Genomic DNA, 23,500 nt, shown 5'->3' with positions numbered 1-23,500 from the left:
AGAGGTAGTGGTTGCACAACAATGTGAATGTACTCAATGTCATTTAATTGCTCACTTTAAAAGGATTAATTTTATGTTATGTAAATTTCACCTCAATTAAAAAAAAAAAAGAAAGGTATCTATAGAGGTTTTGAAGCTAAAAAATTGTTTTATTCCCCAGATAAACTGCCTCCAGGGACAGGGAAATGAAGAGGATAACGCTGACAGTGGTTGTTTTTACTGTGAATGAGGTAACAAAGTTCAAATCAAGAATTGTGTTTTGTTACAAAAATGGTCTGACATTTAATCCTTCTGGACTAGATCTGTTAGGAAAAAACTCCAGAATGATCATTCAGCTGAGATGTAGGTGGTAGAACAATCAAACAAAAACCCTCCCCAAATCATCCAGCTAATATCCATTATCTTACAACATGGCTCTTGCAAACCACGGTCCTCAGGTTAACGGAGGAACTAATTTGATTTTCCTTTGTACTTCCTTTCTCCTCGTCCTTTCATTCCACCCCTATTCTCCCCCCTCATCCCACAGATGAATGGCCAGTTTCAGAGTCCACAAAACAGAGATAACTAAGTTCATCTGCATATCATATCTTCTACTTCTACGTTCCCACCAATAAAGAAGAAATTAGACCTAAAGATAGTACATTATTTTAGGATTTAAGGGTTATTTCTCTTTACTAAAGGGTAGATGGAATTGCCTTCAAACCTTAGGACACCATTTCCGAAAACTGACCTGGCTCTTCCCTCCACTTTTTTTTTTTTAATTTATTTATTTTTGGCTGCATTTGGTCTTTGTTGCTGCACGCAGGCTTTCTCTAGTGCAGGGAGTGGGGGCTACTCTTTGTGGCGGTGCGCGGGCTTCTCATTGCGGTGGCTTCTCTTGTTGCGGAGCACGGGCTCTAGGCACGCAGGCGTCAGTAGTTGTGGCTTGTGGGCACTACAGTGCAGGCTCAGTAGTTGTGACACACGGTCTTAGTTGCTCCGTGGCATGTGGGATCTTCCGGAACCAGGGCTCAAACCTGTGTCTCCTGCATTGGCAGGCGGGTTCTTAACCATTGTGCCACCAGGGAAGCCCTTTCCTCCACTTTTAATCACCATTCTCATCACATTCCCAGAGCCACTGCAATTCTAGAATAAGTACTTATATGCTCTATCTACCCAGCCCCCTCTGGCAAGACACCACCTTTTTAAACCTTGAAAGAATGGACTCTTCTTTACAGGTATGGAGGAAAAGTATCTTTGAGATAAATCAAGAGTCTTAAATTCCAGAAGTAATAATAAATATCTTCCTGATATTCAACCAAAGGCCTTTATTCTGCAATGGAAGCCAATTAAGACCAGAAAGGTACTTATCCACCTTTCCAAAGAGAGGTCTTCCTCCAATGGAAGATTAAGTCCACTGGAAGACTGGCTGAACTGGCTGGAAGTCAAGGGATCACACAGCTTGGGGAGGCATGAAGTTGCTGAAATCCTTGATGCCATATTTTCCTCTGTGTCTAGAGTGGGTTCCTGATACAAATGGATAATTTTCTGGCAGGAAGGTAAGAAGGTGGGAATGAGGAGCCAGGTCTTTGCATTTGCATCTGTATATATCATCAGGCTCATGTCTGAGTTTGTGTACCCAGGCCCCCTGGTTCTAACTTTCCTGCAATGAGGCCTAGTATCCTCCAAGTTCGGGGGTGGGGAGTTGACCTGAGAGAAACAAAGGCAGTGACTTGGGGTCTAATTTATTCCCAGTATATAAGAGCGAGAACACCAACACCAAGGACTGGAGAGGAGACATGGACTGGATGGCCTACAAAAACTCTTATCCTTCATCTCTAAATTCTCTAAAATATTAGCTAGCTTATTCCCACACCTAGGTCTCCCATATTCACCCCTCCTTACCACCAACAGCCTCAAATTTCACCTAAATCACAGTCATCTTCTCACCATCTCCAGACCAGTGAGGCCCATCTAATTTTCTCAAATTCACCAGCAAACAAAAAATGTCTTTAGGGAGTAGGGTAGAGAAGGGTGAGTGAAGCTCGTCACTGGGGATCCTCAAAAGGGGTTAGGAAAGAGAAAGAGAAAAGGAGAAACACATTAGACACATTGCTATTAGGATAATATTCAGCTGCTTTATCAGTGATTAACACTCCCTGGAGTGATAAATGCTTTACTTAACTATAAACTAAGCAAGCAGAGGAGTTGATGGAAAAGTAACTTACCCTGCTAAGCCCTCAGCTTCCTTCCTTCTTTCTTCCAAGTGAAGTAAATGCTTGATCTCCTCAGATCTATGTTGTGGCTGATTTGCAGCTGTCCCTTCATATCACTTTCCTTTGCAAACTGCTGAAATGCTGGGTCTCTGTGATTAGGTATGTCCTGCCAACCAGACAGACAACAGTGAATTCTCCCTAACGAGGCAAATAAGGACCTGGCCCCCTGCCCTTGGACTTCTCTCTTTCTGACCTTCCTTCTCTGCCAAGAAGGCTCAGAACTCTGTCAACACTCCCAAACTCACCATAGGCCAGGCAGGCTGAGGAAAGATGAAGCTTACTGCTTCCTGGACCTCTCTCACTAAGGCAGCATTTCTGCTCCCAGTCCACAACGTCAGGAAAAAGCCCTTGGGATTAGTTCAGAAGTATTTGATTGGAAAAGGTAAACAATAGCCCAGAGGAACAGGAATCCCTAGAGTTCTAGATGTCAATCTAGACACAGGATGAGTTCTCCCAAGCCCAAAGTCCTTTTTAGCATAACAAACACTGCTCAAACACAACTCAACAGTGACCAATGTAGGTTTAAGTACAAATATGATACCCAGAAGAGGAGAATACAAATGGTCATTTAATGGTACAGAAGGAAATCAATTGTAGGGGAAACGTCCAGAATTAATTTGTAAAATTCAATTTCCCTGAAAGGAGAGCAAGGCACTTTCTGAGTGAATGTCATCAGGGGCATTCCACCTGTTTATTTTCAAAGAGGAATAAAATTTTCTGGAATATTAAAGTAAGCAAGACCAAAAACACACACTATTTCTAGGAAGAGAAAATAGAAAAGAATCAACTCAAACATCTCATTCCTTCCTGTAATGGATGCTGATCCAGGGAATTTAATTCCACATTTCTAGCTCCTTTTCACTTACAGCTATCAAGCTCCAAACCTATCAGAAGTTGTTAGTGCAGTGGTCCTATATGACTCTATGACCTGACGCTGCTTACATGTGGCCCCAGCTATGTCACTTACCTGCCTCTGTGAACATCAGCAAATTGGGGAACAGAACCACTTGCAGTAAGGTCCTGGACCGTGGCAAATAAATCTATGTATGAACAGATGCAGAGAATGGATTCCAAAGGAACCCCAAACTGTAGAAAGCACAAACTACAAGCAGGGAAGGTGGAAGAAAAGTGTTAAGGATGCAAAAAAAATTACATAACATTATGTAAAATAGCTGTGGACGAAGGAAAATCAGTTGCAATAGGCAAAAATCCTGAATAAAATAGGGGTAATTCATTTTAAGCAAAGGTTTCAGGCCAATTTCAAATTTAACTGGCAGAAAATTGAAAGGTTTTGAGGTTTGTTAATGGCTGAACTGCAAAAGGTAAAAGAAGTCAGATTGTCTTTTCTAACTCAGAAGTGTCATCTTTGAATATAAAGGGAGATGATATATAGAAAAAAATTGATATTGAATAGTAGTCTACATTTCACCATCATTACTACTATTCTGGTAGACATTTAAATTTACAATTTAGAAAGATCTGAACTTTCACAATTTGCATTCATCATGAGTTACATTAAAAAAAACCTTTAAAAGTACTTCTATGGTTCCTTGTGAAACTAGTTAGAAGACAGACTAGAAAGAGCTTCCTATTCAACAAGTAGGAAGGGGGCTTCCCTGGTGGCGCAGTGGTTAAGAATCCTCCTGCCAATGCAGGGGACGCGGGTTCAAGCCCTGGTCCGGGAAGATCCCACATGCTGCGGAGCAACTAAGCCCGTGGGCCACAGCTACTGAGCCTGCGCTCTAGAGCCCACGAGCCTAGAGCCCACGAGCCTAGAGCCCACGCTCCGCAATGAGAAGCCACCGCAATGAGAAGCCCCCGCTCTCTGCAACTAGAGAAAGCCCACGCACAGCAACAAAGACCCAACGCAGCCAAAAAATACATAAAATAAATTTAAAAAAAAACAAGTAGGAAGGGGTCTCTGAGGCACTGGGTGATATTCTACCACTCTTCATGTATACCACTTTTTCTGAGTTCCATTCCTTCCTCTTATTTTCTTCTTAATTTTTACCATTAACCCTAATTCTTCTGATTTGCTAATGATGCTTTATGTTTACCCATGATTCCCATAAACACTATATAACCCTAGTAATGGGCCTAAGGAACTAAAGAAGTTCCTGCTACCTGATATATTAGTTAAGCTCTTAATTTAGAGATGCATAGTTTTCATAGACCAATAACATCAAGAGAATATTTAGTATACAGTACATAATAACTGTAAAGGCAGCTCATGGACTGGGATGCAAGTTAATATTACAGCAAGCAGAAGCTGTAATGAGCAACAATTTGAGTTCTGTTCGCTACCGCGAATTAGGCATGTATATATACTTCAATTTAAATTAATGCGTTTTTTTAAAGTCTTTATTGAATTTGTTACAGTATTGCTTCTGTTTTATGTTTTGGTTATTTTTTGGGCCGCGAGACATGTGGGATCTTAACTCCCTGACCAGGGATCGAACCCACACCCTATGCATTGGAAGGCGAAGTCTTAACCACTGGACCACCAGTGAAGTCCCTAAGTTAATGCTTTATAATGTGTATCATTATAATTATTGTTGAAAAAATGTAATTAAAGTTGCTATACAATTATATCATTATAAAATGTTGAACAATATGCAAATTTCGCTCAATTTGCAAAATTCTATACTTATTTTGATTGTGACAAAGAAGAAAGGAGTAGGGCTTCCCTGGTGGCGCAGTGGTTGGGAGTCTGCCTGCCAATGCAGGGGACACGGGTTCGGGCCCTGGTCTGGGAAGATCCCACATGCCGCGGAGCGACTGGGCCCGTGAGCCACAATTACTGAGCCTGCGCGTCTGGGGCCTATGCTCCACAACGAGAGGCCACGACAGTGAGAGGCCCGCGCACCGCGATGAAGAATGGCCCCCACTTGCCGCAACTGGAGAAAGCCCTCACACAGAAACGAAGACCCAACACAGCCATAAATAAATAAATAAATAAATAAAATATTTAAAAAAAAAAAAAGAAGAAGAAAGGAGTATAATGGCAGGAAAATGCAGTATTATTCTTTTCTTATTGTTAAAACACTTAATAAATTCCAAATACTACTGTAACAAAATTCTAGACAATAACATTTTCTTTCAATTAAAAGTTAAGTGAAACACTGATTTTAAATAATAGATTTAGGCCTATAATAGGCACCCAGAGTGCTCAGTTACTAATGCTCATGTAAAACAAGTATAAGCAAAGTAAAAAAAAAAAAAAAAAAAAAAAAAAGAGCAAAATTTATGAAGACAAGAATTTAATTCATCAAATTACCATGAACTACCCATGAGATAATTTTCTCTGAATATCCCAATTCTACTAACAGGATTTTCTGATTTGCATGAGGTCAAATCAGACTACATCTTCCAAATAAAACCCAACACAGAGATAGGAGCAGCGGCCCATGCATGGAATTTATTGTGTGCTACTGTTTATAAAATACTCAAATAGTCCTGCACATGCATAATATTTCCAACTTAGAAAGGAGACCATACAGGGTGCACTTTCTGGCAAACAAACAATAGATGGTTCCGCTGCCTGGAGCTCTGAGTTGTATTCCAGGGCATGAGGGAAGCAGGCCACCAAAGTAAAGGGAAATACCAAACTACTGTGGCAATCAATACAGGTCAGTAATTGTGAAAAATTAGCACATGGTTCCATTTAGTCTAACCAAGCAGTTCTGTAACTATCAAAAAGAAAATGTTCAACATGCAGTCTTGACTTTTATGCTTCCACTAACATCTGAATGACTGAACAGAACCGTTGCTTCTATGCTGCACTGCTTAATCAAAAACACTTCCAGAACATTTAAAAATTTCCTTTGCATCAAAACATAAAATGATAGAAAGCCAGCAGTAAATCACCCTGGTGGCTATTTAAGCAACTTGAGTACTCACAATAAACTAAAATTTCTCATAACATCTAGGTAACCTATACATGTCGTACCTGTACATCATAGGTCTATATATTAAATATTTGCAAAATGAAAACATGCATACACAAAATACGTCAAGTTTTACAGACATGATTTGAATTAAAATTTACTTTGACAATGTACAAACTTCTTTTAAAGTACCTTAAATGAGTAATTCTGTAATTCTTCATAATTCTGAAATTTAGAGATTTTCTTCTTAAATCTCTGGGGTGTAAATCTCAAAAGATCTGGGCAAGAAAGATTCTAAATTAGTTTTTGGATTTGTGTACAAGTAAGAGAGTCAGCCTAGAAATAGGTTATGCATTCATAATTGAAAAATACCAAGACTATATTACAGAATTAGCCACATTTAGGAACTATAGACCTGAGGTCAGCATTTTGTATAAATGCCAACTGGGTTTCTCAGCATTTTGCCCATAATTCAAAACACAGCTTAGTAACCTCGGAAATGTATTTTAAGACCATGCTAATTCATCCTTTAAAGACATTTCATGGGGGAAAAAAAAAGTCCACATTATCTCTTAGGATTGTATTTGAAGTTATGGTTGAAAAACAAAATCTAATTCTACTGAGGGGAAAAAGAAATCTCATTTGTAAACTTAAATGTGTGAACCACAAGCATAAATGGAGGTGTAGTTGCCCTCCACTGGAAATTGCCCCAAGCCCCTTGCTCACTGCTCTCCACCTTGGCAGCGATGACCCAATCTTATCAGGTAGCACAACATGTCCCAGGGCCCTCAAGCCTCCATCCAGGAAGGGGGCTGGGGTCTCAAAAGCACAATGGTTTCTCCAGAGGGACTGTGACATTTACAGTCAGCTTGATCGACCCCTCCAGCTCCTCGGGTGATCTGTCCATTTGGGGCCCGAGATGTGAGAGTCCCTGGGAAGCCGTGGGTCACTGGGCACCATGGTTGCCAGTCCCGTGGTTCTCAGTGGCATGTGCGGTGTTCAGAGAATTGAAACCATCTTGCTGTACAGCATCTTTCCGGGGTGGCATTCTCTCATTGATCCTATCCAAACCCTTTGCCTCTTCAAAACTGCAGATTCTATGTGGTGGAGAGAATCCTCGTATTGCTTAACAAAATGCAAATTTGATAAGTCAGTAATTGAAAAACATTTCTGAGATTTCAAAAACATAATTAATGATTTTTAAGAAGAAAGAAATTAGTTGTACATAGCAACATTTAAATCTTACTTTAACTGAAGCCTATCCCCATTCTAGATTTCCCCTTAAAATGTGAAATGTTTAAACCTAAATATAAACATGACAGCTTCATAGACGACAAGTGTTACATAGTCTTAAAAAAAAACACACACAAAAATAATCCTCCCCTGCCCCAAGACCTCCAGGCAATGGTCTCAGGGTCTCAACCTAACTTCTACTACATCAATTATCTCCTACCTCAGGCCCTAAGATCACCAGTGACTATCACAGTAAGGCAGCAACAAGAGTAGGGGCAAGTGAGGAGGCTAAACAAGGTTAATCCTCAACATACAAATCTGTACCAAGAGCGTGGGAGAAGAAAAGAAAGTTAAAATTTAGCAGATCAGAACTACCTTGGAGGTCAAGGTATTATCACCCCATTACCACCAATATGAAATGAAAAAGGTAGGACATGCCTCCAGGAGTTAGATCTGTGTTTGGCAGATTGTAAAACGTATTTATAGTTCCATATTTTAGGAGATGTTTTCCTTAATTCACTGGCCATTCACTGCCTGTTTTTTGGAAACCCAAATCAAAATAAACGGCAATCCTCCTCCAATTGTTATGGTTTCTCATTCACTTCATCTGGAGTGATGTATCCTCTATTATTAAAATGTACATAGAAAAAATTTCCATACTATTGGTTATAATCTGGTTGCTTTAATATGCAATCCCTGGGACTCAGAGTCTGTGCATGTGAACCAAGTAAGTGGTTGGGGCAGCAAAGCTTTCAGCAACGTGGAATACCAAGCCAATACATGATATACGCGGATGTAATATTATCAGCAAACACTAGCCCAGACTGCAGCACAAAATCATAGTGACAGCCCTGCACTCTCAGGTGAATTACTGAAAATGAGTATGTTCATTTTATATCATGAGTATACCAAACCTAATCTAGAGAGGATTTCACTTAAGAATAAAAAAATCTGAGTAGCACAGAATCATGCAAAATATGGAACAGATCTTTATTTGCAACTGTAAATGCTATAATATTATACCATAACATGCTGTACTCTAAAGAATTCTGGAACATTAAATGCTGGTCACATTACTATACTAGAAAAGGGAAAAAACCAAATTGTCACTATGGAACTCAGTCCTTGTGATTTAAAAAGAAGAAGAAAAAGATATGACTGTTAAACTTGATGAGTCAGTGAGTCTGATTCATCTTGGACTGTGCAAGCTAGAAGTAAGACACACCCACAGGACATTCTCTGATGCCCACCCACACACCACAGATCTCTGCCCAGTGCAAGGACTCTGATCGTACCTTTTTCAGCCTCAATAGCCTCAACTGTGGCTGTACAGAAGTGAGCAGAGGCATGCAAAATGAATGAGAGAGATGAGAAGGGTCATATCGTACAGCAGAAAAGGCAATGATCACTTAAAATATAACAGTACCCCATACTACATTATCATTTACAATTTAACATATATAGTACCTGTATTAGAGAGCCCCATCCAATCCCCCAATTCCTGACACAGCACAGTTTACACACAGCACTAAGACACCATCGCTCAGAGCACAGAACACATAGACCTATTGTAAACAGACACCTCAGCATCCATGCAAATGCACACTAGTATTAATTACCCATCTTGAATTCAGTATTTTGATGACCTTAGAATTTTCCAACATGTTTATTATGTCACATCCATCACAATCACAAGGAAATTCTCTATAGAGTGAAATTATGATGGTAGAATTGTAGCAGAGCAAACAGAAGGAGATTCTTTTCTTTCATGTCTAACTGAAATAATACTTATCACCAGTTGGTTCCCTAAGATATAAACTAGAAGGGGTCAGCAATGCTTTTCCTGTCACTTCTAATTCATAGGGCAAAGCATAAGCTGCAAAAGTTGGTATGGCTACAATGAAATTTATGGTCAGTAAACTTAGTGAATTACTCTAATTAGAACAGTTCCATAGTCCTTGTCCTCTGTGGGTAATCTAAAAGGACTCCTCTTGTCTACTAGGAACTTCCTTTCTATTATAATTGGTGTTCCAAATATCTAAAGATATCTAAAGATATCAACATATAACATATATAAAAATCCATTTATGTTCAGTGTATCACGAACTCAAATCTACCTCAGGTACTAACACCCTCAAGTGAAGATAAAAAGGCTACTGAGCATGTTTTCAAGCCCATCTACCAATTAGAGAGGAATCAAGAGATAGAACTGAGGTCTTACAGGCAATAAATCCTATTCATTTCATGATATGGACATACATATAGGTCATATAAATGAGAAATACATTCTTGGTATAGCTTGTCTCTGGCCCATTTAGAGAATTTCAACATATTTAGTCATACACTTTTTTGTAGTCAAAGATTCTTTTGGTTCATTTCTGGGTTCAAACTGTATAAAGCACTCACACTGAGGACCAGGACCAAAGATTGCAGAGAACATTATTGCCTGATAATACTGCCAAGTCTCAATTCTTCACTTTACCCAAAGTGCACAAACTCATAATATTTATAATGATAATGTTCCATCCCTCCTACTTTGCTTCTTCAACGATAAGGCCAATTAGAATTATTATTCCTAAAATGAACTTCTAGCAGTACACATGATTTAGAAATAATAAAATTTATCCAAAGCAGTTATTAATGTGAAAGGACACTGATGAATCTAAGGAATTAAAGAAGGCTAAATTAGATGTTTTGTAATCTTAATCAGATAGTAAAGTGGGGGACCGCCAAAAAAGGAGTATAACACTGAATAAGGAAGAATTAATTTTTCTCAACTGTTAAATCATATTACAAATTAAAGCAGATATACTTATTGTATACCCACTGTACAAATCACCATTTAAAAAATCTAGCCCTGTACACTTGGAAAATACTCTTGGAATTTGTCCAGACAGAAAACTGGGATAAATGACCCACCTCTACTGGATCAGCCCTGGAATTCCTATTCTTCAAAAGATGGACTAATTTCTTATATTTAGAAATTAAATAGGGAAAAATAAAATGCCTACCAGAATCTACGTTTTAAAGAGCTTGTGGTAACAGAAGTGATTTTATATGAGATATTTCATAATTTGTATAATATATAGTAATAAATTAAAAATAAAAAACTGATTATCACTGTAAGAATTAGTATCTATTTGAGTATGTCAATAGTTTAAAAGTCTATTAAAATTTTTTTCAAATTATGAAAATGACAATACACTTTCGGGGGCTTTTAATTTTATATGCATTTTCTAGGTCAATTTATATTCTCTGCTCTTTCCCAAGGCCTCTAAATGCTCCTAAATCCTTTTCAGGACACAAAATGTACATCACACTCAAAACTGCATACCATGTTAAGCTTGAATGCTTAGAATTCAAAGAAGATCATTTGAAGCTTACATATTAAGCTGGAAAGAAAGAGATCTGATAATTGCAAAATTCTATCTGAAAAGCACTATTTTTCCTCAATTTTTTTCAGTTTTATGGGGCATCTTGACATGGCCTTACTAAGGTTGAGTGTAATGCTGTTTCAAACTGTGTTCCTCAATACTACACAGGATAAGTGATCAAGAGGAATTGACCTTACTATAATATAGATGGCCACATATTTTCTCATATAGGTCCTCGTGAAGGTAGCATTATAACGGCTAGCTCCCAATCAAACTTCCAAGAAGAAAATGCACATAAAATATGATTATCAAATCCTACTCCAACAGAGTTATGCAGTTTGTAAAAACACTTGAGAAATATCATAAATTAACTGTAAAGTTATTGATGAGACAATTTCTATTTTCTGACAATAGGATGGAGGTCTTAGAATTTTAAAACTTTCTTTTTGCAATATTTAGCTCTCAGGTATTCATGTCAGGGGTCATGTCTACTAAAATTTTAAATGTTACATAAATTTTTAAAAATCACATGGGTGGTCATACTTCTGTATGAGTTTTATTTGTTTCAAAATGGGTTTGTCTTATGCTAGAGAAATCACTTCAACCAAATGTAAACCACACGATCAAGATCCATTGCTGGCAGAGCTAGGGAGCTATCTAGTTTCCTAAATTGGACCCCTTAAGCTCAGCACCATCCAGTAACTCACTCTACGCCGGGAATAGACAGTCCCTTCAGTAAAGCTGTCTTTCAATCCTTCCCTGCAGTTGGGGGTGATTTCAAAGTTGGAAGACTGAGCTTCAGGCTGCATGCAAATTAAGAATAAATAGATGTGCTGAGCTCTCAACAAAGCATGTAATTAGCAGGTGCTAATTGCGAAATCTGAAAGAAAGGTTTGCTGTGGATACAACATAAAAGTAATAATATATCCAAGGATAACTGAGAGATGACCATAGTTTAGATTTATTTAAGTATGAGACCCTTTCGGTTTTCTTTTCCTTTTCTGAACAAACAGGAGGAAGGATATGGCATTTTTCAAGTTATTAAAATTCACCCTTTTCTATTAACATTCTTGCTAGTTTTATTGAATGTTTAAGGTCTTCTTAATTTGTTTTAATGAAATTCTTTTTAGCTCATTTTCCTAATGTTTACAAGATAATAAGAAAAATGAAGGGCAAGAAATATAAAGAGAATCAAAGCAGATTTTTTTAAATCCAAAAAAGAAACCTCATTCAAAATGAAAATTTGAAGCTATAATTTCAAAACATACTTATATATCTCACATATACCAGTAGTGGTAGCAGACAACACAATAACATATAAATAGAACATGTATAGGCTACAAGTAGAAATTATTTGTCTACAGAAAAATTCTTTTTATTTATTTAAGCATTTATTATGAGACCGAGTGAAATGAAATTGTGAAAAGTCAATCTAATTTAAATTTATTCAAAATTTAAAATTAAAATTTCCTATTTTTTTGCCTTAAAAATTTGACTAATTACAACACCAAACATGACTAAGAAAACATCAGATCTGTTGCTTCCTGTTTTAATACAACAATGACCCTTGGAGGGCTGTCAGAAGTGACTACAATAAAACATAAATTAAGGCTTTACATATCACATTTTCTGCTTTCCAACCACAAGGGAAAGAAATCTAGACTTTCAGTTATTGGGTATTGTCTATAACATTCACATCACTTTCTTCTATTTAATCTGTAATGGGCTTTCAAAAAGTTAACCCAGTATTTACACAAATATTTACTCCAAAAAAACTTAAGTTTTTTTTTTAAATATAAAATATTCAATGAGCCAGATTACAGGAATGCTTACGTATAATTCTTTTTATTTTCATGCAAAATAAAGGCACACTTAATAACACCCTTTCAATTTTGACTTACAGGATTTAATATCCACCCCTTATAACATGACTTAATATCTAACGTTACATTCATGTTCAGAATGCACAAAGTACAGCAACAAATGCAGCAAACCTCAAAACAAGGTGCTACAAAGTTGCTTCTACATCAAGACAGACAAGTGTCTGATAGAGTAATTTAACTTAACATACTTTTACAGACATACAGCTAACCTACAGAAAGACAGACAGATTTAGGAAAGCAGCTACATCTGCAGAGGAAGGAAACAGCGTGTTACAGACAGTCAATTATACATAGAACATTTGACAAACACCACAGAAAACAAACTTTGGCATCATTTACCAGGGTACAAAACCTTGCACAAATGTTTTGGCAAGTGAAGTGCATAAGTAATGTTCTGGGGCTCAAGCAGATTGTTAATTCTAAAATTAACATCTGAAAATATAAGCACAGTCTAATACAATTACATAAATTAGAAAGATAAAAAAATAAGAAACTTGGAATTACATTTCCATTTAAGTAATATGGATATCCTTGATTCACATTCTGAAACTGAGGCTTTAAAAAGAAAAGGGTGCATTAGACAAATGAATAAATATTTCAGACATTATGATATGAGTTATTCCCATATCATTTCATGAAAAGCTGAGAGACTGATCATTATTTTCAATTGAAAGGAATACCCATTCTATCATTTTCTGCCCTGGTCAGGTTATTAATCAGACACTACCTATCATATAGTATTCTGCTTGTATCAGCTGCTGAGACAAGAACTAAAAAGCAGAAAGAATTCCCTGCATGCATTATGTGTATTGTTAGCAAAAGAGTGAGGTGTGCCCCAGTCCATCTGAGGCACAGCAAGTTGCATAACATCATTACCACTTTGCAGGGTCTGCCGTCCTCCAGCTAACACTCCACTAGGCAACATCCCTGTGGGAGTCAGGCCCTTGAGTGTCAGCACACTTTCACTCTCCTCCCTATAGCAGAGAGATATAACAAAGATCAGAGACTTCCAACAAGTACTTAGGTTAAAAGAGGAGATGGGGCCCAGATGAGGCCATGTATGTAAACTTATGACATTCATTGCTATTACCATATTTTCCTCAATTCCAAGATATACACATTTTTCCACGTTCTAAATGTTTCAGATATGAGGGTATGCCATACAACTGAGACATGCATTGTCTTCCTGAAAGCTTTATTAAATATGTGGTGAGATTCATCACCAAGGGTATCATAAAATTGATAAAATATGGTATTCATGTCTGATATAAGCAGTTTTGCAAACAAATTTTAAGGACTAACCCATTCACGTGCACCCTTAAACCTGTCTTCCTGAATTAACCCCAGGAAGACAATTTATGACTCCAGCAAAAAGGACTTCCTTTTATAGATGAGCAAGTTCATCAGGAACACTCTAAAAAGTGCCCCCTCCTCCTTATTATGCTCTAATTTTAAAGTGTAGATCTATACTTTTCATCACAGAAGGACAAGAGATACCAAAGGTGAACAATAATAATCACAAGGGTCAAAAATACTAGTTTCAAAGGGACCTGTGTTCCCCTCTTCAACATGTAAGTATACAACTTCTTTATAGAAAGAATGCTACTATATTGCTTTTAGATATCAAACAGGACACCGCTTACAATAAAGTATAATAAAAGTGATTTCTGTAAAACAAATCATTGGGAAAATATATCATTACCTGAGAACAGAGAGACCCTTGCCATCTTGCCAATTGCTCGAATTTTGTTTCTTATGATTTCTTTCCGGGCTGCAGCTGAACCTACTTTCAATGGAATAAATAGAAAGAAGACTCAAGTTTAGGGCATCCATACTTGTAACCATCTATTAGCCTGCTTCACTCTCATCTGAAACCACACCAAGCCCCTCGCCACCAGCTCACATGGAAGAAACTAGATGAACTCATGCCAAAAGCTTCTCTTCAATGTTTAGCTCAGCACTGGTCTAATACTGGGATCTGACACAGATACAAACTGAAAGCAATCAGCCAACTTTATCAGGTCTCACACTACTGACTAACCAGTAAAAACAGCAATGGGAAAGAAACTAGAGTCCAACCTGTATCACAAACCAGAGGACAAAAAAATGGTAACAATTCTACAGTCTTTGTTTAATTCTCATGAGAGCCTATGGCATGCAGACTAACAGACTAGAACTGGTCATAACCTTTAGACTTCTGTTTGATTATCATAAAAGCCTTTGACATGCAGGCTGGAAATATCCCATCATACTATGACAAAAGGAGCTTCCTTGCTAAAAGTTGGTCTGAAAACAGTGATATGAAGCAACTACTGGGCAGGTGACCCAGAACGAGGGACCATAGCAGCATTTCAACAATGTACATCTCAACCTCATGGACTAGGTGTCCTCTAAGGTCATGCAAATATATACAAGCTTTTACATCCCTAGGTGAGTATGACACAAGGAGAGTGAGCAATGAGAAAAGACTCCCCAAAAAACATGGCTAAAGAATCACTAATGCTTCATCTCCAAAGGGTTAGCTGCGCTGCCTATCACTGATACAGAAGAGAATATATCAAAATAACTGAATCTTTGCCTGAATAAAGACTCAAAGGTTGTTATCTTCCTTCCCTTGGCCTCCAGAAAGAACAACAACAATCTCAGTCCTGTTATCTCATATACAGCAACTAGAATCACTCTGGACCCAAGAGTGTGGTTCCTTAGAACAGTGCTTCAACATGATGAAAACAAACATATGGAAGCACCGTGGTTGAGGAGACGGTTAAGGAAAGGCTAAAGACACTAGACCAAAAGGGGCCTTAGGTACACAGAGGTCTGAACAACCAAAAGTCTTTTGGGCTAGAGCATCTTATTTAAAATTCAAGCAGTCCACAAATACATATAATTAAAAACTAAGATGATGACTGGACCTTACTGCAAGGAAACAGAAAAAGAAATCCAATTTCAAAGATGAAAACAAGACATATTTTAGAGAAAATAGGCTCCACAACCATGTTTATGATGCTCTAAGTGTAATATTATGAGTGCTGAAGCATAGCTTTTACAAATCCAAAACTGTGTAGGTCCATGGTACTACACAGGTATTTTTAAGATGCCAAAAAAATTACTTAAAGTCTCAAAATCATAGAACATTGGAATTTGAAGACATTAGAGATACTGCAAAGTTCAATTTCCTCATTTTATAGACAAAGAAACTAACTTTACTAAGTGTCTTGTCCAAGGACATAGGGTAAGTCTGATTCTCTTCAAATAAATTAATATATTTTGTTTTAAAATTGACAGAATTTTTGAAATAGCCAGACTGGGGGAGAGGAGTACGGAGATGGGGAGGATGGCTGTAATGAGATACATTCACATTTTCAGCCTTAATTTATATATCTATAAAACTGAATGATATGTAAACTATACTGATTTCAAATTAAAATTCACTGGAATATAAAACACTTTACAATCAGGATTTTAAATCAGTCTACAAACAATCATGCATAATATTAAAGTAAATGTCCACAGTAAAATTACTTTGGGGAATCAGACAGACAATCAAACACCCCTAGTCATGCAGGGAAAAGTACAAAACATTACAAATAAGCAAAAGAATGAATTTTAAAACAAGAGGAATGAAAAGAGGGAAAATATTTCCATGCACAGAAAGACAAGATATCTTGGAATATGACTTCTAAAAACATCAAATTCTAACTTAGATAAAACTTAAACTAAATTTGCACAAGGCCCAAGAGGACTCTGCATAAATATACTTAATGAATACACAAACTTACATGGACATGAGAATAACTTATGAAGTCATATTTCAAAACAATGTTACTCTGTCTGGTCTGTACCTTTTTTATTGCCATATATGAGCCGTTCTTCAGATGGAGAGTCCAGAAAAAAGGAAGTGAATGATGGAGAAAAGGTGGTTGAGACAAATAAAAAGATAGAGATTTAACTTGGCAGTGGTACTGAAGAATGAATGTAGAAAGAAAGGGAGAAAAATGAAGGTCCTCATATTTGAAATTTGAAAAATGTAGTACTGTAAGATCTGGCAAATAAAGGAGGGATGCCACTGGGTAGAGCTCTAAAGGAAAGATTTCTTAAAGATATGTGTTCAGAAGAAATTATGGACAGAATGACTATAATATTTGATGAAAGTAGACAAATTAGGGACAGAAAAAACACGTGAAAACACATAAGACTGATAAAAGACTGTGCTAACAACAATCGCACATTATATTAATACCCTTAAGGAAATGTGTCACCCATGGAAGTATGTTAAGTGAAAGGTAATGACACAATGAGATACAAACTCATGTGGTTCTTCAAGGACACCAACATCTGCAAAATCTGTAGCATACACAGAGAAATGTAGGTAACTTTATAAACTAACCTCAGTGGAAAACCTTACCCACTCCCAATAAAGGAAAGGCTAAGCCTCCCACACTCCATAATAACAAAGAGCACACAATTTCTTGAATCAGAATTGTGTAACTTTTGCACATACTCAGGATCAACAGTATGTGCTGTCTGTTCCCAATCCAATCTGGGAGTTTGAGGGACATCTTTTTGCACAAATAGCAACAGATTGTTTCAAAGCAAGTAATAGCTCTTAGAGTAGGCAGGAGAGATGTCTCATTTGAGCTTTCCATTCTAATGCTGAGATACATGATTCCATTATAGGAAATGCAAAGTTTTAGTTTAGTAAAACTATAACACATATGGATTATGTATTTCCTTTACCAAACTCAAGACAAAAGATAAATAACTGAAAGAAACAGTATGCATTCTAAATATCATAGAAATCAGTGTTCAAAAATTCCCTTAATGATTACATAACACCTCTAAAAGGAACACTACGTGCATTTACACATGCAATATGTTTATGCAAATTTTTGCCTTTAAAAATAAACCCACATGTACATTAAACAATACAGAATACCAAAGGCCATCACTTAAGAAGAAAGAGAATCTTATTCCTTTAGCCAATTTCAGCCTTGAATATGCAAAATCTACTCTTTCCTTCCTCCCAGTGGGAAATGTCCAATCCTGTTCTTTCCCTTCCCCCACAGAAAGCTAAACCCTTATTGTGTCTCCACAGCAATCCCCAACCCAACAAGTTTTCTTTCTAAGTCAGATTTCTTCCCAGGCCCAGTCCATAGCATGGTCCCACTGCTGAGTAGGAAAAGGGGAAGGAGAGGAGAGAAGGTATGCTATCATGCTCAAAGGAAAGAAGAAAAGATAGGGTTAAGGGGAAGAAATAAGGGAATATGTATAAGAAAGTGAAACAAATGTAGTTCCAGTAGCTCTTTTCCCTATCCCATCCTAGTATCTATCCTAAACTCCTCCCCTTTCCTCCATTCCTCAAGGTTCTTTCTCCCCCAAACCACTCTCATTCCTTGATGCAAACTCCCAGACCCATACTCTTAAAATTTTCTTGGCATCTCTGCTCTTAATACTTGGTAGTGTAAGGGTGAAGAAATGTGGAGTAATTGCACCTGCCATGCTGGCAGTGAAGGGAGATCTATTTCTAGTATTCAGAGCTGGAGCTCAGTGTATTTTCCCATAGAAACATTGTCATAAATGGTGCTTACGAATTTTTTAAATTACTTAAGAGTGGGAAAGAATTTTCATCCTCTCTATTCCCTCAATCTATGGAAGAGAAGATTTTGAGAAGTTAGGTGACTTTCCCAAGATTACACAGCTAGTATAATGGTAGCACCAAGACACCTGAACCACTGATCCTTGTCACTAAACTACAGTGCCTCTTTAATGATCAAATTTGATTCATCTCTGGAGTGTAAGAATGATGTAACAAGTTGATAAATAAGCATAATTTATCATTAATAGGAAAAATGTTGATAAGATACATAAAATCTCATTAGAAGGAATATAATAAAATTTTATATTTACTCCTGGTTGAATTCCCAAAAATGATTCAGTGTCTATCTTCTTATAAATCATCAGTATCTAAACCAAGTACTATATTAGACTTAACATGGAAACCTTTCCCCTTTTTACTATAGAAAGAGGACTAAAGCATCACCTATCACTACTCCTATTTAACACTATTAACAATATTGATACAAACTTTTTGAAGAAAAAGAAATAAAAGGTAAAAATGTAGAAAATAAACAATATCAGCCTTATGCAAATGACGTATTTTTTAAAGTTAAGGAAAACAAAAATTACCGTAGGAAGTAATTCTGCTGATCCAACTTGTTGAACATAAGATAAACCCACAAATATATAATTCCTTCATAAAGTCAGAAAATATAAGAGAGATACCAGTTGCAATAGTAATAAGAACATAAAATACTGAAGTATTAATTTAACTTGGTAATAACAGATTTTTCCCAAAGAAAAACTATATAATTTTAAATAAAATTATATATTAAATATATTAAAAGGAGTAATTATAGTAAATGAACTAATTATACAGAGCAAGAGATTTTGATCTTAGTTTAGAAAATTAAATATTTTTTAAAAACTTCCTAGATTCAGATACAGATTTAATGTAACACCAATTAAAACTGCTACTAGATAGTTCACAGAATTTGACAAATTAACAGAAAACTCTATTGAAAAAATTAGTGGAACATGTACAAAAATTATTTCATTATATTATTGATCATTACATCAATACCTATAATATTATGAAGTAGGAACTATTATCTTCATTTTGAAGATAAAAAAACTGAGGCTCAGAAAGGTTAAGTAACTTGCCCAAGGTCACATAGCCATTATGAGGAACTAGAATCTGAACCCAGAACTAGTCTTACAACAGTGATTGCAGAACAGGGGAAATAAATATTTAATTAAAACTATTTAAAAATTTTATGGAAAAGACAGATATGATGAAATATGTTAGAACTAAAAGCTTCTTACAAAATATCAGAGAGGATTAAAATAAGGAAAAATTAATATTATTCATTAAATCTTATTATCCAAACAAAAAAAAACTGATATAAGTTAATTTATTTCAATGAACAAAACTATAAACCAGAGTAAAAGCACATCCCTGCCTGCCACCAACAGATGGCACTAGCAGACACTTGTATATAGTCACTTTGTGCTTTCAACAAATGGACTTAAAACTGTGGTTAAGAATCAAACCTGTTTGTAAGTAGAGAAATTTCTAAACAGTGTTTACTCAGATTTTACTTGTTAAATGGTCACTTGATAGGGACAGTTTACATAGTTGGGAAAGCAGATAGTAATTTCTCCCTTAGCATCATCAGAATTCAAAGAAATGTAAATTAAACCGACTGTAATTTATAGCCACCAAGCAAAATAAGTAAAAACAACCAAAACCCAATTAGGTGGGCCTGTGAAGAAATACAGGTCTATAGATTCATTGCTAGAAACACTTCATATTGGTCCAATTCTTATGCAAAGTAATCTGGCAGTTCATAGCTAAAATAATGAAGCTAAAACTCTTCATTCTCTTTAACTCTGTAATTCTCTTCAAGAAATTTATTCCAAAAAGGAAAATTAAAACTATTGTATGAATATGTTTATTGCATGCTATTCATAATAAAAATAATTTAAAGCAACCCAAATGCCAAACAATATAATATTAACTACAAAGATTATGGTATATTAATATACTTAGAAATATGTAGGTATCGAATTTTACCAATACGTAGATTATGTTTAATACATGGAAACATTTATATACTAATTAAAACTATGAAAAGTATGCTGCAACAAAGATGTGAGGGGCATATGGAAGGGAATAAAGAGTTTTCAGCTTACAAACTTTATGTTTTTGTTCATTCAGTTAATTAATATAAATATTTAAATTTAAGTTCTAAATAAAAACTTCAGAACATAAAAATAAAAGTAATTTTGTTTCTATCGTATTAGTTTATACTATAAATGTGCATTAGGTACATAGGCTGGTTGGCTTACATAGAACTAACAACCATGTATAACTTTGTATGGAAAAAATGCTTGCTGAATCTTAAACTAAACTAACAAGTGGTCTCTTAGAACATAACCACTCATAAATTGAGAACAGCTTACTTTGATTTTTGAAAGGAAGAAGTGACAATGGCATTGGGTATTCAGGTATGTTTCTGATGCACTAAGAATACAGTACCAAGGAAACAAAAAACATTTTTATCCTCCCTTCTCTAAGTAGTGTCCATATTCATGAAGAACCACATTCTTTTAGCACTTCAATTTTCCTTTCCTTCTGTTCTTTCTTCCAGATTTCCCCTTTCCCTAAATTCATTTTCTTCCCCATACCAACAGAAAAAAAAAATTACTCAAATGATTTTAAAATCTTAAAATAAATAATATCTGAAAAAGTGATTTGTCACTTATCAAATAGCATAGCCATTTGAGAGCAATGACTATATTTTACAAGAGTATATTAAAACTGGGCAGTTAAAAGATACTATTTCACAATAAAAAACAGTAAAATGAATAGTCATACCATCAAACTGGTCTTCTCCTTCAGTCATAAGTTCATCATCAGAGCAAATACTCAGAACATTTACCAACATTTCTGTCACTATTAAAAAAAAAAAGTTACACATTAGTTTATCATATTCAACTATCTATATGTATACAGGGCAACTATTTATATAAATGATCCAAGAAGACAAACATATTCTGATAGCAGAAATGATGGAATTAAAAGCTATAAGGGCTTTCAAAATGAAAGAAATTAAGTGGCTAACAAGCTTGAGAGATTCCTTATGGAATAAGTTTTCAGGTCTCTCAGGGAAAAAAAAAAAATGAAGCCCCCACAGGGATAAGAACAGGGATGAATAACATCTAAATACATACATTTAAATTCTTCATTTATGGATACAGCATTAAGGAGTAAGAAAGGGACTTCCCTGGTGGTCCAGCGGTTAAGACTCCATGCTCCCAATGCAGGGGGCCCGGGTTCGATCCCCAGTCAGGGAACTAGATCCCGCATGCCGCAACTAAGACCCGGCACGGCCAAGTAAATAAATACATATTTTTTTTAAAAAAAGGAGTAAGAAAAAACCATGGCACAGTTCCACTGTTTCAAAAAGTTTCAGGATTCAATCTTTTAAAAACTGGCTCCAGCAATTCCCCTGAAACTTAATTCTTAAGACTACTAATGACTATCTAACAACTGGAACCCATGGTTCTTTCTTAGGCTTAATTCTCCTTCACTGTTCTATATATTTTTTGCCTTCTCTTTTCCCTTGGTTTCCAGGATTCTACTTTTCTGGTTTTTCTACCTTTCAGACTATTTTTCCCGCAAATTTGGACATTCTCAAGATTCTCTCTGCAGTCCTGTTGTTTTTATATGTTCAATCTCTTGGTGATTCCATCCATTACTATATATTTTCAACTATCACCTTTTGAAGATGATTCCAAATTCTTTATTGCCAGTCTCGACCTCTCCTTCAATCTCTGGATTTCCCTGCTGGTTTTATTGCCAACTGTCTCAGACTATTTGTATATCGTCTGTTTCCCCTACTAAAATGAAAGCTTCATGAGTGCAGGGTGCTGTTCTGTTTACTACTGCATCCCCAGAGCCTGGTACCATGCCAGGCACATGAGAGGCATACAGTAAATATCTGACAAATGAGTAAATTAAAAAATTAAAGGTATAAGCAAATTTCAATTAATAATAAAAACGCCTATTGAATATTAGCCCCTGGAGGTCCTGATGGCACCTTGAAATGAACACATTCAAACAAAATTCAATACTGCCCCTATTATTTCCCCTATAGTATATTAATAGCACACCACATGTCAGGCACTGTGCTAAAGCTCTGGGATTCAGATATAAAAGGTCCAGTCTCTACTCTGCAAAAGCTTACTAACTACTAAGGATATATAGTTATATACATACATATTGTATCACAAAAAAGTGATGAGCACTATGCTGTAAGTACGCAGAGTTATGCACAAGATCTGCTGACGAAAAGAAGGCTTTTGGGACTTCCGTGGTGGAGCAGCAGTTAAGAATCCACCTGCCAATGCAGGGGACACAAGTTTGATCCCTGGTCCGGGAAGATCCCACATGCTGCGGAGCAATTAAGCCTGTGTGCCACAACTACTGAGCCTGCACTCTAGAGCCTGCAAGCTACAACTACTGAGCCCGCATGCCATGACTACTGAAGCCCACGCACCTAGAGCCCGTGCTGTGCAACAAGAGAAGCCACCACAATGAGAAGCCCGCGCACCGCAACGAAGAGTAGCCCTCGCTCACTGCAACTAGAGAAAGCCCACGCGCAGCAATGAAGACCCAACGCAGCCAAAAATAAATAAATAAATTTATAAAAAAAAAGACAAGAAGGCTTTTGGTAGAGGAATCATGAAGTAGAAATTTGCCAGGTGGAGAGGGCGGATAAAGCATTCTAAACAGAAGTTAGAAAAAGTAAGAAGAAGTCATATAGATCAGTGGAATAAAACTGAGTCCAGAAATAAAACCTCACATTTAAGGTCAACTGATTTTCAACAAGGGTGTCAAAACAATTCACTGGGGAAAGAATAGTCTTTTCAACAAATGGTGCTAGGACAACTGGATATCCACATACAATAGAATGAAGTTGGACCCCCACTTCACACAACACACACACACACACAAAGTCAAAAAGGATCAAAGACCTAAATGTAAGAGCTAAAACTATAAAGTTTTTAGAAGAAAACATAGGAGTAAATCTTCATGAGTTTGGCAATGGTTTCTTAAATATGACACCAAAGCACAAGCAACAAAAGAAAAAATAAAGAGGACTTCATCAAAATTAAAAACTCTTGTGCTTCAAAGAACATCACCAAGAAAGTGAAAAGACAATTCACAGAACAGGAGAAAACATTTGCAAATCATATATCTGATAAGGGACTTGCCTCTATAATATACAAAGAACTCTTACAAC

General features: G+C 36.4%; 1 protein-coding gene and 1 long non-coding RNA gene across 2 annotated transcripts in view; both read right to left on the bottom strand.

Annotated features, from left to right (window-relative positions):
- Positions 1–992: 992 nt before the first annotated feature.
- Positions 993–3,926, bottom strand: LOC118882785. The gene is made up of 3 exons (XR_005016856.1): positions 2,208–3,926; positions 1,907–2,039; positions 993–1,025 (listed from the first exon to the last, which is right to left on the bottom strand). It is a non-coding gene; the product is annotated as an uncharacterized LOC118882785 (long non-coding RNA).
- A 1,721-nt stretch (positions 3,927–5,647) lies between these two features.
- The window catches only part of PPP3CB (protein phosphatase 3 catalytic subunit beta), a 47,701-nt gene continuing 29,848 nt past the window's right edge, over positions 5,648–23,500 (bottom strand). The window contains 6 exon segments of the mRNA XM_036829094.1: positions 5,648–7,267; positions 8,671–8,700; positions 13,509–13,606; positions 14,335–14,347; positions 14,350–14,415; positions 21,070–21,147. Coding sequence (XP_036684989.1) covers positions 7,089–7,267; positions 8,671–8,700; positions 13,509–13,606; positions 14,335–14,347; positions 14,350–14,415; positions 21,070–21,147 — 464 coding nt within the window. The 3' untranslated portion in view covers positions 5,648–7,088.

Source organism: Balaenoptera musculus, chromosome 16, assembly GCF_009873245.2.
Source record: "Balaenoptera musculus isolate JJ_BM4_2016_0621 chromosome 16, mBalMus1.pri.v3, whole genome shotgun sequence".
In the NCBI taxonomy this organism is placed as follows: domain Eukaryota; kingdom Metazoa; phylum Chordata; class Mammalia; order Artiodactyla; family Balaenopteridae; genus Balaenoptera; species Balaenoptera musculus.
Note: the sequence above shows the minus strand (reverse complement) of the source record. Positions and strands in the feature narration are given on the sequence as shown.